This window comes from Myiozetetes cayanensis, unplaced genomic scaffold, assembly GCF_022539395.1.
Source record: "Myiozetetes cayanensis isolate MyiCay16 unplaced genomic scaffold, myiCay2020 scf28, whole genome shotgun sequence".
Lineage (NCBI taxonomy): Eukaryota > Metazoa > Chordata > Aves > Passeriformes > Tyrannidae > Myiozetetes > Myiozetetes cayanensis.
In genome coordinates, this window is record NW_026087499.1 from 3,578,282 (window position 1) to 3,593,822 (window position 15,541).

The window sequence follows — 15,541 nt, forward strand, 5'->3', positions numbered from 1 at the left end:
GGCGCCGCTTCCGCCGCGCCCGGGCCAATGAGCGCGGGCGGCAACGGGCCCGGAGAGCGCCGGACTGCGGGCACGGCCGCGGGGCCGCGCGGGGAGTGCGGGACGGGGAGGCACCGCGGGCTCCACGCGGTGAGTGCGGGGCGGGGAGGGCACTGCGGGCTCCACGCGGTGAGTGCGGGGCTCCGGGCGGGCACTGCGGGCTCTACGCGGTGAGTGCGGGACGGGGAGGGCACCGCGGGCTCTACGCGGTGAGTGCGGGACGGGGAGGGCACCGCGGGCTCTACGCGGTGAGTGCGGGACGGGGAGGGCACCGCGGGCTCCACGCGGTGAGTGCGGGGCGGGGAGGGCACCGCGGCTCCACGCGGTGAGTGCGGGGCGGGGAGGGCACTGCGGGTTTCACGCGGTGAGTGCGGGGCGGGGAGGGCACTGCGGGCTCCGGGGCCCGCCGGCGCCGGGGGAGGGACTCGCTGGGTCTCGCTGTGCGGGGTCGGAGCCTCCTCCCCACCCAGACCCCCGTGTTGCTGGAGCGTCCAGCGATGCCCACCTGTCGTGGACTTAATATTAGCGGTGGTTCTGTTCTCTGTGGATAGAATGTGATAAATTCTATACAGAATATACGATACAGATGCGTAAAGGGGTTTGAGAAATGTTTGGCTCTGAATTATAAATGAGATCGAGCAAAGCATCCTTACCTGTTTGGTTCCCAGGAAGGTTGGGATCCAGAAGGATCCCAAGAGCTGCTGGCGGTGTACTTTAATGCAAATACTTGTCCAGCCCAGCTAATAGCAGGGCTGCAATCAACACTCACTAAATGCTGGTAGGATTATGTGTAAGCATGATGAGATTATATGTAAGCATCTGTGTAAGGAGTACATCACAGGGCACGTCATTTTTCCATCAGAAGAAGAAGGGGAAATAATCCAGGATGTCCTACACTTCTGGAATACCCAAGTGAAGGCCATTTTACTTTATTTTCCCTTCTTAGGTCTTTGTGGAGAGATTGTACTAATATTTCATTTGCTATTTGGCATAAGACAGCATTAATTATTTTAAGACTGGTCTCAGTTTTATGGAGCTAAACACCTGTGTGCAGATCTGTCTCATCTCTGTATTGGATCCTGTGGTTAAACTGCAGTAATGGGATTTGTGTCAAGCAGTGCCAAACCATGTGCAGTTCATCAAAACTACTGTTATTATACAGCAAGAGCAGGCCTAGTTCCATGTACAGCTCAGGTAGTGGCCGGGCTTTAGTCATGCCTGGTCCTAGTCTGCTCTTCTCTTTGGGATGTGCAAATTGAATGGCTTTTCCCAAAAAGTTGGGGCTAACAGCGCTAGACAAAGGGTGTCAATGCAAATTGGGAGGCTGAGGGAATGTACAAACTATGGAATTCTATTTATTAGAATTCTATTTATACTCTCATTTCTGTGTGGATGTGGAGCTCTGCAAGGTGAGTTTGCGAGGCAGTAATTGCCTCCTTCTGAAAACTGTAAAATTAGCAGCACAGAAAGGGACATTTGACTGACTCTTGAAAAGGCACTGTGTGCTTTCATCTGAAAATTTTCAACTATTTTTGCACTTTTTTAAGGGAAAAAAAAAATCAACCTTTTCGCAGTTTTGCAGCAGGAGTCACTCTGTAGGAAGCGGGGTTTGTGCATTCCAAAGGCCGTTTAACTCCCTTCTCCTGTTCCCATGGTAACTCTCCCAGCCGTGCCCCTGCCAAGGCTGTTCCAAGCGCCACCAGCCCGTCCTCTGCTGAGCCACTCTGCAGTAATAAAGCACATTTTAAAAGTTTGTGAAACTCTTGAAAGCGCAGCAAAGTGCTAACACTTGCAAGAGGTGAAAGCCTTGCGAGAGCTGCTTTGATCCGAGGGCTGTTTGATGTTGGGACACAGCGGCTGTTGCAGGGTTTGGCTGTGACGGTGTCTCAGAGCTGTGAACATCACTCAGCCTCTTTGGAACAGACACTGGATGTGAGGGTGACCTTGTGGGATCTTTTCCGGGGGAGATGTTGCTGTAGAAACAACGGCAGATGATTCCAGACAATCCTCACGGATGTCTCCACAATTCCTGAAGAGCAGCAGCGGGAGAGTGGCCCGTGGCATATGCCTGATTTTGTTTGTTAGGGCCAGGCTAGGGAAAACCATCGTGGCAAGCCAGAATATCCTCAGAGAAGAACACAGAACCAAGAATCTGTGTAGTTTGAGGAGAAATGAAATGATAACTAGTGAAATTTCCCGATTTTCAGCAATTCTTAAGCAGCTTGCTGAAACTGAAGCTCAGAATTGGAACAGTGCTGTTGTACTTCAGAGAAGGGGAAAAAAATCCAGTATTTAATTGGAGCTTTTACTGAACTTGTTTTAATTCACTCTTCTTCTATCACCTGTTCCTACACTTACCACTGAATTTCTGCACCACAAAGCAGACTAATACTTTTCAGGTTCAGTCCAGAGCACTCTCTTCCCTCATACTGAATTATATAAATTACCACCCTTTACATTTTACATTACAGAAAACGTAAATAAATCTTGAAGGAAGAAATGGTAACACTATTCTCCTCCAGAATATTGAATATATTGATTTTGTAGATCTTTCTGGAAAGACTCACTGCAGTTTGGAGAGGCTGCCCTAGGTCTGTTCCTCCCTGTAAGCACTAGAAGGAAGTTACTTAACAAGGAAGTTCCCTGCCCACGTGTCTCGTGGCAGTTGATTGGCACTGGCATCATAAAAAAGGTGCAAAGTTTTAATAAACTTTGTCCTGCAATCAGGACAGATCACCTCTCCATGTGAAGTCTAAAAGCATGAGCTGCTGTTCTTCAGTGGGCAGTACACTGTGCTCTCTAGGCAAGCAGCCTGTTTGAGGTAATTTCATATTTTAATCTCTTAAAAATGCAGTATTCCATGAACAATCACAGGCTAAGTGGTGATGGAAGTGTTCCATTTGATCTTTTGAATTGACATTTTATGTTCTGCTTACTGGCAGCACAAATAAGTAACAAACTCTTGTTTAATCCCATTTCTTGCAGTGGCTGGTACCTGGCACCAACACTGTGCCCTCTGCTCTGGCTGTGAGGAGTGGCTATGGAAGATCCCGACAGGAAGACTGAGGTGGTGCTGCTGGCCTGTGGCTCCTTCAACCCCATCACCAACATGCACCTGAGGCTGTTCGAGCTGGCTAAAGACTATTTCCATGAAACAGGTAGGGTGGGCACTTGTGCCAGTCACGATAGCTTTGATAAGTGGGCACTGAAGTGTTAAGGTGGATATTTTGTGTCTGTGAATGCCTGTCTGACAGAAGCAGATGTTTCTGGAAATCCTAATTAGATATTGAGGTTGGTGTGTGTGGATGTGTCATGCAGAGTTTTAAAGCACAGTTTTAAAGTCAATTTATAGAAATCTATCTTTCTACTATATCTTGCCAACTCTTTCATTGTGCTGCCCTGACAGTGAAAGAAGAGAACTGTACTTTTCCACTGGGCTGGCTGTCAGAGCTGCCATTGCCCTGAATAATGTCATAGTTTAAATACAATGCAGGGGAAGTCACATCTGCTCAACCACTTCTCCTGTTCTTGTGTGGTGTGTTTTTTTTCCCCACAGGAAAATACAAAGTAATCAAGGGCATCATTTCACCGGTGGGTGATGCATACAAGAAGAAAGGTCTGATCAGTGCGAATCACCGAGTGACAATGGCAAAACTGGCTACAAAAAACTCGGATTGGGTGGAAGTTGATGATTGGGAAAGCAGCCAGAGTGAGTGGTTGGAAACACTAAAAGTTTTAAGGTATTCTTCAGCCAAGCTCTAAAAAGTCTCACAACCCTATAGAAGGATAAGCAATGGTGTTAACCTAAGGAGTTAGATAATGGCAGGCTGGCCCCAAATCATGTGAACAGACCCAGTGAATTCACAGGGACTGCTGATATGAGCATTGAAAATGAAAGATTGCCCCATTAGTCCTAAACATGCCAAAAATGAGCCTGGGAACGATTTTTAAGATATGTAATTCCTTAGGCCTTGTTCAGTTTTTGTGCTGAAAAGGTGTCCATGGGGAAGGACAGAGACTGGAACAGGGCACACCCAAGCTGTGTTGCACATCTGTGTGTTTAAAGACTGGCAGGAGAATTGTCTGAAGGAGTATTTTCTGAGTTTTATGTTTTTACTCTTTCAGTTGTTGCTACTTCACTGAGATTCTTATCGTTTAAACAAATTTTTATTAAAATAAACAAATAAACAAACCAACCTTATTGTTGCTTTGAAATCTTTGCACTTTGACCACCATCTGACTGAGCTCTCAAGTCCCTTTTTCAGCAGATCAGCTCTTGGGTGGACTGTCTGTGGAAGTGCTGCAGGAGGAAGTGTGGTAGATCATTTAATAGGCCACACTATCCCTATTTCCTCCTACATCTTTGAAATACCTAAAATACATCTGTTTTGCAGGTACCATCATCAAAAGTTTTTACCTGCTGATGCCACCAACAGTCTGGAGGATGCTGTGCCCTTAACAAAGCTGGGGAGGAAGAGGAAACAGGAACCAAACAGGCACGAACCCGTTAAAAAGAAAAGTCAGAGCCCGGATGTAAAAAGTTAAGTCTGTTTGCGAATTAAATGGTTAATGAGACTTGTTCTTTCAAGAGAATTGCACTGTTTTATGGTTGTGATGCCACTGAGGAAGTTTATCCCCTTAGATCCCACAGCATAAGGCTGTAGATCCTTTCAGTGAAGGGACTTCCAGAACCTTCATTCAGAGAAATCCTGTATTGAGGCTGTTGATTACAAATTAGATACTCATTTTCCATTGTCTCATCTTAACAGAGAGATAGCCCAGAAATCAGATGTCCCTGTCAAGTTAGCTAAAATCTGGTGACCTAAACCAAGCCCTATTTCTCACTTCTTTTCCTTTTTAAGGTGTCCCCCAGGTTAAGCTGCTCTGTGGCAGCGACATGCTGGAATCTTTTGGGATCCCCAACCTGTGGAAGTTGGAGGACATCACCGAAATTGTGGAGAAGCACGGCCTTGTGTGCATCAGCAGGGCCGGGAACAACGCTCAGAAATTCATCTACGAGTCTGATATTTTGTGGAGGCACAAGGACAACATTCACCTGGTGGAGGAATGGATCACAAACGACATTTCCTCCACCAAGATCCGCAGGGCCCTGCGGAGGGGGCAGAGCATCCGCTACCTGGTGCCCGACGTGGTCCGGGCTTACATCGAGAAGAACAACCTGTACAGCCCCGAGAGCGAGGACAGGAATGCTGGGGTGGTCCTGGCTCCCCTACAGAAAAATGCAAGTGACTCCAAGAACTGACAGGCACTGAACAGTAACTCACTGTCTGCTGGGGCAAAAGTATAGCTGGGTACAGGGGAGTGTTTTCTAGGGTTTGGTTCATTTTTTTTCGGTAAATAGTGGGCTAATTCCGTGGCTTTAGCACTTCTGTAGTTGCTGTTGAGGTTTGGTGCACTCAATGATTGGACCTCCACGATCTTTTTCAAGTCCCATAATAAGATTTTCACATTTTAAACATTTTGTCACAGAGTAGAAGAATTCCCACCGGCACATGAGAATTGCAAATGAATAAGCAAAACAAAGGAAAATGTTCGGATTGGTTTGAATTCAAACTGCTCCGACTGCTATTTATAAAATACCAACACAAATATTTTTGATTACTCCCAGTGTCTTAACAAGGCTATTTAATTTCTAACGTACCATTTGCTGACAGTAAATCTGTGTAGCTCGAATTGCCAACGTGTGGTTCACCTCAAAGAAATGATTGAGCTCCACCCTGGCAGGGACAAATGTCCTCCTGGCTGAGGTGCTGCTGGGTACACCTGCTTGGAGCTGCTTGTTTGCCATCATGCAATTTGATCCCAGAAATGTCTTGTGCTCTACTCTTCTATTCATGTTTCCAGGGCTGTAGTTAAGCTCAGTCATTTCTGATGGAAGGACAAACCTACCTCAGAAACTGATTTATAGGCACTGATTTGATAGATAGCAATTAATAATAGTGCCATTGCAATGATTCTCAGATGGTTGTCCCTTTATTACAAAAAATAAATTGCTTTCAAATAATAAACCACCTTTTATGTTTGAGCCACAAGGACAATATAATGGTATATAGCCAGAATTGTTTTCTGTTCTTGCAGTTGAGGGAAATGGTAGGAAATTAGTACTGTCCACAAGTGAAATGTTCTTCTTTGCTAGAAATCTGGGTTTGAATCTAACAGTACATTGCCTGCATTATGTGAATATGAGCTGGAGAGGCACTGTGAATGATGTGGTGATAGAATTCTACCTCCTTTTGTTTGCTGCCATCCCATTTTTGTTTGGATTATGTGCCTTATTATAAATGTCAAGGTTTCCAAGCCACTCTCTGAGGGGTCAGCAGCTCTTTCAGAGATCTCTGCTCACCCCTTTCAGATGATCAAATCCAGCCCAGTGTGAGCCCCTCAGGGCATGAGGCCAAGGTGCTCTTGGGCAGGTTTAGAACCAGGATTGTAACTGTGACAAGCCATCACCCTCCTCCCCTGGCAGGGCATCCCCAGGGAGCTGACAGAGTCTGGCCTTCCCTCAGAGCTCAGGGGCAGTCTGGGAGACAGAAGCCAAACACAGAACGTTGTGGGTGGCCCTGGGAGGTTTGTCTAAAATCAGCAGGGCAGTTGGCACACTGCTGGGAAAACCTGGATCCTGCAGTGGAGCTGGCACTGGACATGCAAAGTGGGAGCCCCCCATGAAATCCTGCATTTACCAGCCAATAGAACATCTGTGTTCTGCTGGTTCCAGCCTGCCAAGATGGAAGAAGCCCCAAAGGGATCAGTGTAATAAAGTCAAGTCACACCCTAGAAGTGCCTCTGTGCCAGAAAGTAGCACCAAGGATCCTTAGGGTTGTGTTTTTGGTGATTCCTCATCCAATGTGCTGGCTGCCATTCCTTCCCCAGAGCTCAGGCAAGTTCACACTGTCCTTTGGTGATGAGGTTGGGTTCTTTTACCCTCAGCAGTAATAAAGGAAGGGTAAATGGTGCCCCTGTGATACCTCAGCAATCCAGCTGCCTGAGCTGACTGCAGACACCTGGACTGCTGATGGGGCCTCTCCTTTCCTCTCTTGCTCACTGTCTGTCCTTGGGACATGAGAACAGAGGGCAGGAAAGATTTATGTTGAGCCCTCAGGTCAACCATTGTGCTGCTGAATAATGGGTCCTTCTAATGGGACAGCACCCTATTTAGGTGGTCATTTTTCAGACTAAAACTGCACTTTAGGTTTATTCTTAATAATGATGCTGGTGTGTGTTGGTGCACTTTGTGTAATTGCAGAGAAACTGCAAATTCAGTAGGATTTTTTTGTAAAGCTTTGGTCTTCAGTTTTATTTTGCTGGAGTTTAATGTGTGGTGGGTCTTCCAATAAAATAAATTGCATGTCATATGCTAATTTTAGTCATCCTGTTGTTCACCATATCTGATGACTGCATGATCTTTAAGGAGTAGAATGGTTGCAAGAGGCAGCAGCATTGCAACAGTGCTTTACTACCACAACCTCACAGCACCAGGCTGTGGGTGAAATGTTACTGTGTGAGTCCAGGAACACATTCATGTTCATTTCTCTGTGCCATTCCTGGTTTAGTGTGGGTTAGAGAACATCCAGCTGCAAACAGGAAACAAGCTTTGACGTCCTGGTTTCCTCCTCACATCATTTGTGAGTCACGTTGGTCAAACTGCCAGCTCCAGAAAAGGAGCTAAAGTTCAAGGGAAACTTCTCTGCAAAATGTTGTCCTTTTTATTCAGCCCAACACAAGTCAGTAAATAGGTAAATATAGTAAGTGTAGGTGAGTTTCTTCACCTCCAAATCCCTTATTTCCTCATTTCCAAATTCCCTGTATCATTTCTCCTCAAAGTCAAGCGTTTTTTATTCTCTTTTCAACATCACTCCTGAGAGATCTATCCCTTCTTTGCTGAAGGTAAAGTCCAGCACTGGAGCTTATCTGCTGCACCCTGTGCTCTGTGTGCTCTGCCACAGTGTAAAGCATCTGATAAACTACGAGTGGAACAAGTCCTGTATCAGCTCTCCTGTCTGTGTGAGGAGTAGAAAGCCAAGGGGGGAGCTACATTTGTGTACATGACAGTACTGTTTGAATGTGCCTCCTCTTCACTCCAGACACAAACCAACAGGATAGAATTGTAACCTCTATTACTGTGTCACAGGCACTGCTTTAAAATGTATTGGTGTGATGAGTTTAACAGTCAATGCCTGCCTGTTCAAAAATAGCCTGTCCTTACAGGGGGTGGGTCACCTTCTCAATCATGAATCACTGCTCACCTTCTCAACAAATACCCAGATTTCAGGTCATAAGGCCACAGATCTAATAAACACGCAGGAAATGTTAGTAATGACAATCTCAGTCCCTTTCAAGGGTACAGGATGGACACAAGCCAGCTTTTGGCTTGCTTTGTGGCTCTTGGGCTATTAACATTTGCTCCACACAAAGATTTCGGACACGGTGAACTTTTCCCTCCAGCGCAGCTGAAGCCATTCCACAAACACCCTGTCACCCATTGGCCCAGCAGTGGCACCCTTCCCCTGCATGGGAAAGGCCCTGGCACATCATCCCACCCACAAGCTGCTTTATATAAGGCCTGGTTAGAAAAGGACTTCTTCATTTTTGCTGTTTTGACTGGATCTTCCTCCCGCTGTCTGGCAATGCCTGTGGATTTCAGTGGGACCTGGAACCTTGTCAGCAATGACAACTTTGAAGGTTATATGGTGGCCTTAGGTAGGTGAAAATACCTGATTCTGTCCTTCCTCCCTTCCCCCAATAAGGGTCTTTCTGAATTTTAGGAGTCTAAGAAGTCATTGCAGCTTTGGGAAGTTTCTCAGCCTGATCTGTAGAGAGGTTCACAGTGCTTTAATGGGGAACTAAGGGAGTTCCCAGGACTTCATGAGCTCTCTTGTACAAAGTTCCTCACAGACTGTGACAGCAGGAACCTCGTGTGCTGCCCTCTCCTCTCCTGCCTCTCCCACCTCTCCCTGCCTCTGTGACCTGTGGGAACTGGTGACCAGCACTGGCTCTTGTTGGTGATGGTACCCACAACTGGAAAGAAATCTGTTTTCTGGCTGTGTCTATACCAGGGAACCTACTTAAATTGTCTAGTTGGTATCAGGATGAAAGGGCTCTTCTCTGTCACTAATCCTGCTGTGTTATCAGCTAGAAAGAAAACAAAAAGAGAAAGGGTGCTGTCATCATGACTAATTATTCCTCAGTTAGGATACTAAGTAGTATCCTCTCAGTGTATTAATGTCTTCAAATCAAAGAGAGATTCTGTCTGTTCCTTGATGATAAACATTGTCCAGCTAAGTATATTTTTTGAAACTAAGTATAACTACCAATATTGTGAAAAAGTGTTTTCAGCATGTGATTGGGGGAACTTACTTAAAAGCAGAGGTGAAGATCCTGTTGATGATTTACAACCTGCCTTTAATTACTCCTGCTTGGTTTCCAGTATGCTGAGCAAAACAAAGCTGAAGTCATCTTGTAGGGCTAGAATGGAACACTTGTCTGCCAGGGCAAGTAGAGGGGGGGAGGTTAATGCCTGATCAGCTGAAGAACTAGGGGGTTATGGATAAGGATGTGGTTATGCCAAGTCCAGCCTTTCCCTCCATTTACATCCACCTCTAAAGAACAGATCTGTGGGTAGTTTATATTTCCACACTCTTGTTAAGGGTTAATGGGAATGGCTGTTGCCAGTGCTGAATTCAAATCCCTCTGTGCTGAAATGAACTGGTAACATGTGAAAATGTGCCTGTCAGATCCTGGCACATCTGTAATGCCAGAGTGGCACAGAGTGACTGCTGGGCCATCTGGTTCAGATCCTGGCACATCTGTAATGCCAGAGTGGCACAAAGGGACTCTGGGACCATCTGGTCCAACATGTGGTTGCTGAACACACCCTGGCAGGATCACAGCCCCAGCCTGCATGAAGTGAGAAACTTCTCGTGTTCCTATAAAATGATAGCTTCAATCTAGGTGGCAAAACTAACTAACTTAATTAATGCACAGCTCCCATTTTATTTTACCCACCCCCCTACCAGAAACACTAACTCTGAGCATGCTCTTGGGATGTAATGTGCTTCAGCTGCCTGCCTGTTCCTCTAAGGAAACATTCCCTGGAGAAGTGGAAAAGACTCTTGAGCTCAGCATCACCAGGAACATCAGGATTTTACTGAGTGATCATTAGGGTTACCAGGAACTCTTTTACAAGCATGATGGTTCATATTTGTACTTAAGAAGTGCTAATAGCAAGTGATATGTCCTGAAAACAAGCCTGAGGAATTAATTTTGGGACTGCCCTTCCTTTAGTCCTCTTTAAGGCAGAGGGTGCAGAGAGTTCTTGTTAACTCTTACATTCCCTTTCTTCCAACAAAGGATGAGATTTCACTGACTGTTCCCTCTAACTAAGCAAGGGGTAAGTCTGAGACCTTAAGCTTGAGGTGTTTGTGAGTGGCAAACCAGCTCCTAAAAGGAGTATTTTGACCCAAAGTCCTGTAAATCTTGCATAGGAATTGGGCAACAAGTAAACTGGTTTCCAGAGAGTAAAATGTCCAAGAGGACGACTAAATCTGTGTAATGCACAGCTTTGAGCAAAACCAAAGGTTCTGAGCAAGCAACAAAACGACCTAAGAAATGCTTCTGGTAGGGAGTCAGGTTAAGTGTTGGCTGCCCAAATGGCTGGTAAGAAACACAGCTCTGACCTTCTTGCCTCCTGTCCAAGGTATTGACTTTGCAACTCGCAAAATAGCCAAAGTGCTGAAGCCTCAGAAGGTGATCAAACAGGATGGGGATTCATTCTACATCCACACCACCAGCACGTTCCGGGATTATCTGCTGGAGTTCAAAGTTGGACAAGAGTTTGAAGAGGATAATAAAGGCTTGGATAACAGAAAATGCAAGGTAAGGATGCATCTATAAAATCAAGAGGCTATTACAAAATGGTCAATCCAGATACTTGAGCTGAAATTGTTTCAAGAATAATATTTGTAATGCAATACAGAGGTAGGAGCCTGAGTTACAGCCAAGGAGTTGCATTTTCACTCAGGAGCAGAATTTAGGTCCTCTGTTATGCAGGAAAATAGACATTGTCTGCAAGTATTTTGCAAAAGTGGGACAGACATGCAGAAACAGTTTTTTGTTCCCTGTTCCACAGAGCCTGGTTACCTGGGAAAATGACAAACTTGTCTGTGTCCAGACTGGAGAGAAGAAGAACAGGGGTTGGACTCACTGGCTGGAAGGAGATGACCTCCACCTGGTATTGACTTCAAATTCCTACTAATTCTGTGTCTATACGACTAAAATAAGATCTATAACGTGGTCGTGGTGTGCACAAGTCTTCTAACTCTGTGGTGTTTGTAATGGATGACACATGGCAAGCACATTCTGCTTTGAAACAGCTTCACTGTAATGTCAAGCAGAAATTATTAGCATGGCCAGAGTGGAGTCAAAGAACTGATGTTCATTTTTGGAAGCAGCTCCTTTTCACATCTATAATCTTGTTTCTTTGGGTTTTGTGTTTTTTTTTTTTTGGTAGGAGCTTCGCTGTGAGAACCAAGTGTGCAGACAGGTCTTCAAGAGAGCTTGAAGCTGTGAGTTGTGCTGGCTCCTCCCTGCAGAGACAGCTCCACCCAGGAGGCCACACTCCCTCGTGTCCAGGGCTGGCTCTGCACACCAGACCCGATCCCTTGTCCCTGTTAACCTGAACGGTCTGATGTTTCTGGCTCAGGAAATAAGTCTGCTCTTGCCAGTGTTAAAGATCTGATTTTTGCTAATAAATGCCCCAAACCAAACTAATCTCAAGTACTTTATTTCTGAATGTGTTTCTGTAGGAAGAAGTCCAACCTAAACTGAGTGATGTGGCCTGGGTCTCTGGTGAACTGAGAGTTTAGTTAACCAAGAGAACCTGCCCATTCTGAAGGGGCATGTCAACATCAAACACATGGGGGGAATGACAGAGAAAGGAAGATAAACAATGAAGCAAACAACAAAGAATACAGATTTATTGTTCAAGATGCAGAGTAGTAGTTGACTCACTTGCCTGTGCCTTACCTGTGCAGGGTGAGGTCCCACACTGTGCCACAGCTGCTCCATTCTCCACAGCTGAGCTGGCCAGAGGAAACCAGCCTGGCCTCAAATCCCAGAGCAACCAAGATGGGGCTGAGCAATCCACGGAGACTCCAGTCTGCAAAACAAGTGAACCCTGTAAGCACATACACACAGTGAAAACAATGCTCCTTTAGTTCAGATTATTTTGCACCCAGCTGTTCAGTTAGGTAAAATGTGGGTTTTATGCAATATTACAGAGGGTCATGGAGCAGCAGGTTTTCTTCTGCCTTGTGTGAACACAGGGAAGTGTGAGTTCAACTGGGCAGTTACAGGTGAAATGAGTTGGTGCACCTTGTTGGTAACACTAACAGTGTGTCAGGGGTGGACAAAGAGTTTTAACTCTAGCTTTAGTCTTAGCAACTTAATTACTTCACATGACAAGATAATCCCTGACACTTTGAAATGTGAGTAGCACCACTTTTCTGATACTTCCTATCAGTTCTGAAGGCTTAAAGAAAGCCACCACCAAAGTCACACAAAATCTGCTGAAGCCTGTAAGGAGTTTAGTTTGATTGACCCCCCTATAATTACCAAAGACCCATGTAAATGGAAGCTGGTTTCCAAAATAAGAAGAAAAGAACTTCACACAGTTAAGGAAATGTGGGGATCAGCAGTAAATGCCTGGTGTTTATTTTATGGATCCTGACAGTGTCTTCCTTCTGGAACTGAGTAGCTTTCCATTAGTTTGAAAACAAACTTGTTGTTACAGTGTTATTGGAATAGAAATAACAAATCCAGACAGCAGCCCTGCCTGCTCACATCTGTCAAGGAAATGCAGCAGCAGCCACGCGGAGCTCCACTGGATGGCGCTTCTGCAACGTGCTGGACCTACGTTTAACTCGTAAACCTTTTAAGTGTTAAACTTTGCAGACCTTCTCAAACAAACCCCACAGCCTTCAAGCTGTGCCTTCCAGTAAAAGCCGTGGGAGAAGCAACTCAGGAAGGCAACTATGACCTGAACCCTGCTGGCTCAGAGAGAGGCTCCAAGCAGAAATCAGAAAAAGGCAGCCTTAGAAACCTGCATGACTGGAAGTGTAATAACCCCTTAATGAGGCTGCTGTTAGGAAGCCCTTCCTGATAAAAATAGAGGAGCTTTTATCAGCAGAGTGATGTTATTTTTATTGCTGCCTTCCTATTTTAAATTGCTGGTCTGGAAGCAGGTAATGCCATGCAGAACCTGCTTGGGGATGCTCTGGAGATCTTAGGGCTGAGAGAAGCTCCTACAGTGACAGAACTGCTTATTCTGATTTCACTTCTGTGCAAACCAATCCACAGGCTTTCATAAAACACAAATTAAACACCTTGAAATTCGTGGTGCAAAAAAAAGGAAGGGAGCAGACACATGTTCTGAAAGTGGGGGCACATAAAGGCATTTAAGATTGCCTTTGACAAAAAGACATGAACCTGAATTATAGAACTCCCCAGAGAAGCACTTGAAGGGTTTTATTCAAAGCTGTTTCAGACTACTTCAATTTTCTTAAAAAAAAAAAAAAATTCCAAGAAGGTAAACACAAAATAAAGTGTAATCTAAAAATCAAAGGTAACAATACACATTTGTTCTATAGAAAGATGAACGATATATCTTATGATCCAATTATTTACAAGGTTCTTTGTTTCCTTTCTGAGCGCCTCAGTGAAGTCATCAAAAACAGTTTGTGCCAAAAATTCAGATCAATACATTAAAAATGTACGTAAAAACACAAGACCAAATATCCCACCTGCCTCACATCCCCCTTTCAAAGCTTGGATCAATTTTATTGCTATGTAAGTGTTTGCAGTGTGTATGAAACTATGTCCTCATTGCTCATAGAGACCAGCTTAATTCCCTTTTAAGAACATCCTGTTGTCCAGCTTTTATGGGATTCTTTCCCTCCCTGACTCAACTCCGCTGCCCTCTTTAGATCTCATTATTAGTGACTGCTCATCCTGGGCTAAAAACCTGCTGATGCAGCTCTCAATTTGTTTATCCCCTTCCAAATCGCAGCTCCAAAAAATCCTGTTCCCTTTTGCCTGTGTATAACTGATCAAACAAGCCAAGCTGGGTGGTGACCCTCCAATGCACTTACAGCTAATCTGTCTGGTTTGCTCGAGGGGAAAAGATGAATACCTTTCACAACGGTACCTTTTTGTGGTGTAGTGAAAAAACCAGGTGCAGAAAAGTTGGCAATAAAGAAAAAAAATACTTCAGGTTCAAACTTCATTTAGGAAAAGCGAAGGGGTCAGTGTTCAGTAGGGTCTTAGTGCCTTGGTTTTCCGTCGATATGTTACACAGACTGCAGTAAATAGATAAAAATCTTGGGGATTCTCACTCCTTCGTCAGTGGGAAGGGATTAACATGTACGGACTCACCGGAGCGGGGAAGGCTTCACAGCTTCACCCTGCTCGGACCGCGGCGACCCTGAGGGGCTGCGACCGACCCCGGGCAGGCGGCGACGCCTCAGGGCGCTGCTCCGTCCTTCCCGCCCTTCTTCTCTCCCCTCACGGACACCGAGCCCGCCTTCCCCGGACCCCTCACGGATCCTGAGCCCGCCTTCCCCGGACCCCTCACGGATCCTGAGCCCGCCTTCCCCCGATCCCTCACGGACCCCGAGCCCGCCTTCCCCGGACCCCTCACGGATCCTGAGCCCGCCTTCCCCCGATCCCTCACGGACCCCGAGCCTGCCTTCCTTAGACCTTTCACGGACCCTGAACCCGCCTTCCCCGGACCCCTCACGGACCCCGAGCCCACCTTCTCCGGATCTCTCACGGATCCTGAGCCCGCTTTCCTTAGACCACTCACGGAACCCCGAGCCTGCCTTCCCCGAATCCCTCACGAATCCTGAGACCGCCTTCCCCGGATCCCTCATGGATCCTGAGCCCGCCTTCCTTAGACCCTTCATGGACCTCTGAGCCCGCCTTCCTTAGACCTTTCACGGACCCCTGAGCCCGCCTTCCCCAGATCCCTCACGGATCCTGAGCCTGCCTTCCTTAGACCCTTCATGGACCCCCAAGCCCCCCTTCCTTAGACCTTTCACGGACCTCTGAGCCCGCCTTTCCCGGACCCCTCAGGAACCCCTGGCTCCTCCCACCATTCTCCCTCCCCTCACGGACCCCCCGCCCCTCCTCTCTGGCCCCGCCCCCGCCCCCTCGGCTCGCCTCCATTGGCCGGCGCGGCGCGCGCGCGGCCCGGGGCGCGGCCCCGCCCTCTCTGTGCGGCGGGTCACGTGATCCCGCCCCCAAGATGGCCGCGGCCGCCCTGTTGTTTTGATGAATAATCCCTGCGCGGGGCAGCGGCCGCGGGCGGGCGGGGGCCAGGGCTCAGGGGCTGAGGGGGCGTGTGAGGGGCACCTCGGACGGGCGGCTCCCCTCGGCCGCGGCGGCAGCGGAGGCGCGGGCGGGCGGCGGGGCCGGGGCGGCGGTGGGT

General features: G+C 46.9%; 2 protein-coding genes across 4 annotated transcripts; both read left to right on the forward strand.

Annotated features, from left to right (window-relative positions):
• Positions 1 to 6: 6 nt before the first annotated feature.
• Positions 7 to 7,423, forward strand: NMNAT1 (nicotinamide nucleotide adenylyltransferase 1). 3 transcript variants are annotated; one of them, XM_050322519.1, is made up of 5 exons: positions 7 to 129; positions 3,025 to 3,197; positions 3,596 to 3,779; positions 4,434 to 4,579; positions 4,902 to 7,423. In XM_050322519.1, the coding sequence occupies exons 2-5, from the start codon at positions 3,080 to 3,082 to the stop codon at positions 5,300 to 5,302; spliced, it is 849 nt and encodes a 282-aa protein (XP_050178476.1). In that variant the 5' UTR covers positions 7 to 129; positions 3,025 to 3,079; the 3' UTR covers positions 5,303 to 7,423. The 3 variants fall into 3 exon arrangements, with proteins under 3 accessions (XP_050178476.1, XP_050178477.1, XP_050178478.1); XM_050322520.1 differs by lacking the exon at positions 7 to 129 and adding an exon at positions 144 to 168; XM_050322521.1 differs by lacking the exon at positions 7 to 129 and adding an exon at positions 303 to 326.
• Positions 7,424 to 8,313: 890 nt separating this feature from the next.
• Positions 8,314 to 11,807, forward strand: RBP7 (retinol binding protein 7). The gene is made up of 4 exons (XM_050322368.1): positions 8,314 to 8,757; positions 10,754 to 10,932; positions 11,186 to 11,287; positions 11,567 to 11,807. Exons 1-4 carry the CDS (start codon positions 8,406 to 8,408, stop codon positions 11,615 to 11,617), a joined length of 684 nt encoding a protein of 227 aa, XP_050178325.1. The 5' UTR covers positions 8,314 to 8,405; the 3' UTR covers positions 11,618 to 11,807.
• The last annotated feature ends 3,734 nt before the right edge of the window (positions 11,808 to 15,541 follow it).

What these genes read in the sequence shown, in the direction of transcription:
- RBP7 (XM_050322368.1), top strand. Translation starts at nt 8,406, where the DNA reads ATGGACACAAGCCAGCTTTTGGCTTGCTTTGTGGCTCTTGGGCTATTA. An exon ending in AGGTTATATGGTGGCCTTAG is followed by an intron (nt 8,758 to 10,753) that starts GTAGGTGAAAAT and finishes CTCCTGTCCAAG; the next exon opens with GTATTGACTTTGCAACTCGC. An exon ending in AAGGAGATGACCTCCACCTG is followed by an intron (nt 11,288 to 11,566) that starts GTATTGACTTCA and finishes TTTTTTTGGTAG; the next exon opens with GAGCTTCGCTGTGAGAACCA.
- NMNAT1 (XM_050322519.1), top strand. Translation starts at nt 3,080, where the DNA reads ATGGAAGATCCCGACAGGAAGACTGAGGTGGTGCTGCTGGCCTGTGGC. An exon ending in AGACTATTTCCATGAAACAG is followed by an intron (nt 3,198 to 3,595) that starts GTAGGGTGGGCA and finishes TTTTCCCCACAG; the next exon opens with GAAAATACAAAGTAATCAAG. An exon ending in TCAGAGCCCGGATGTAAAAA is followed by an intron (nt 4,580 to 4,901) that starts GTTAAGTCTGTT and finishes TTCCTTTTTAAG; the next exon opens with GTGTCCCCCAGGTTAAGCTG.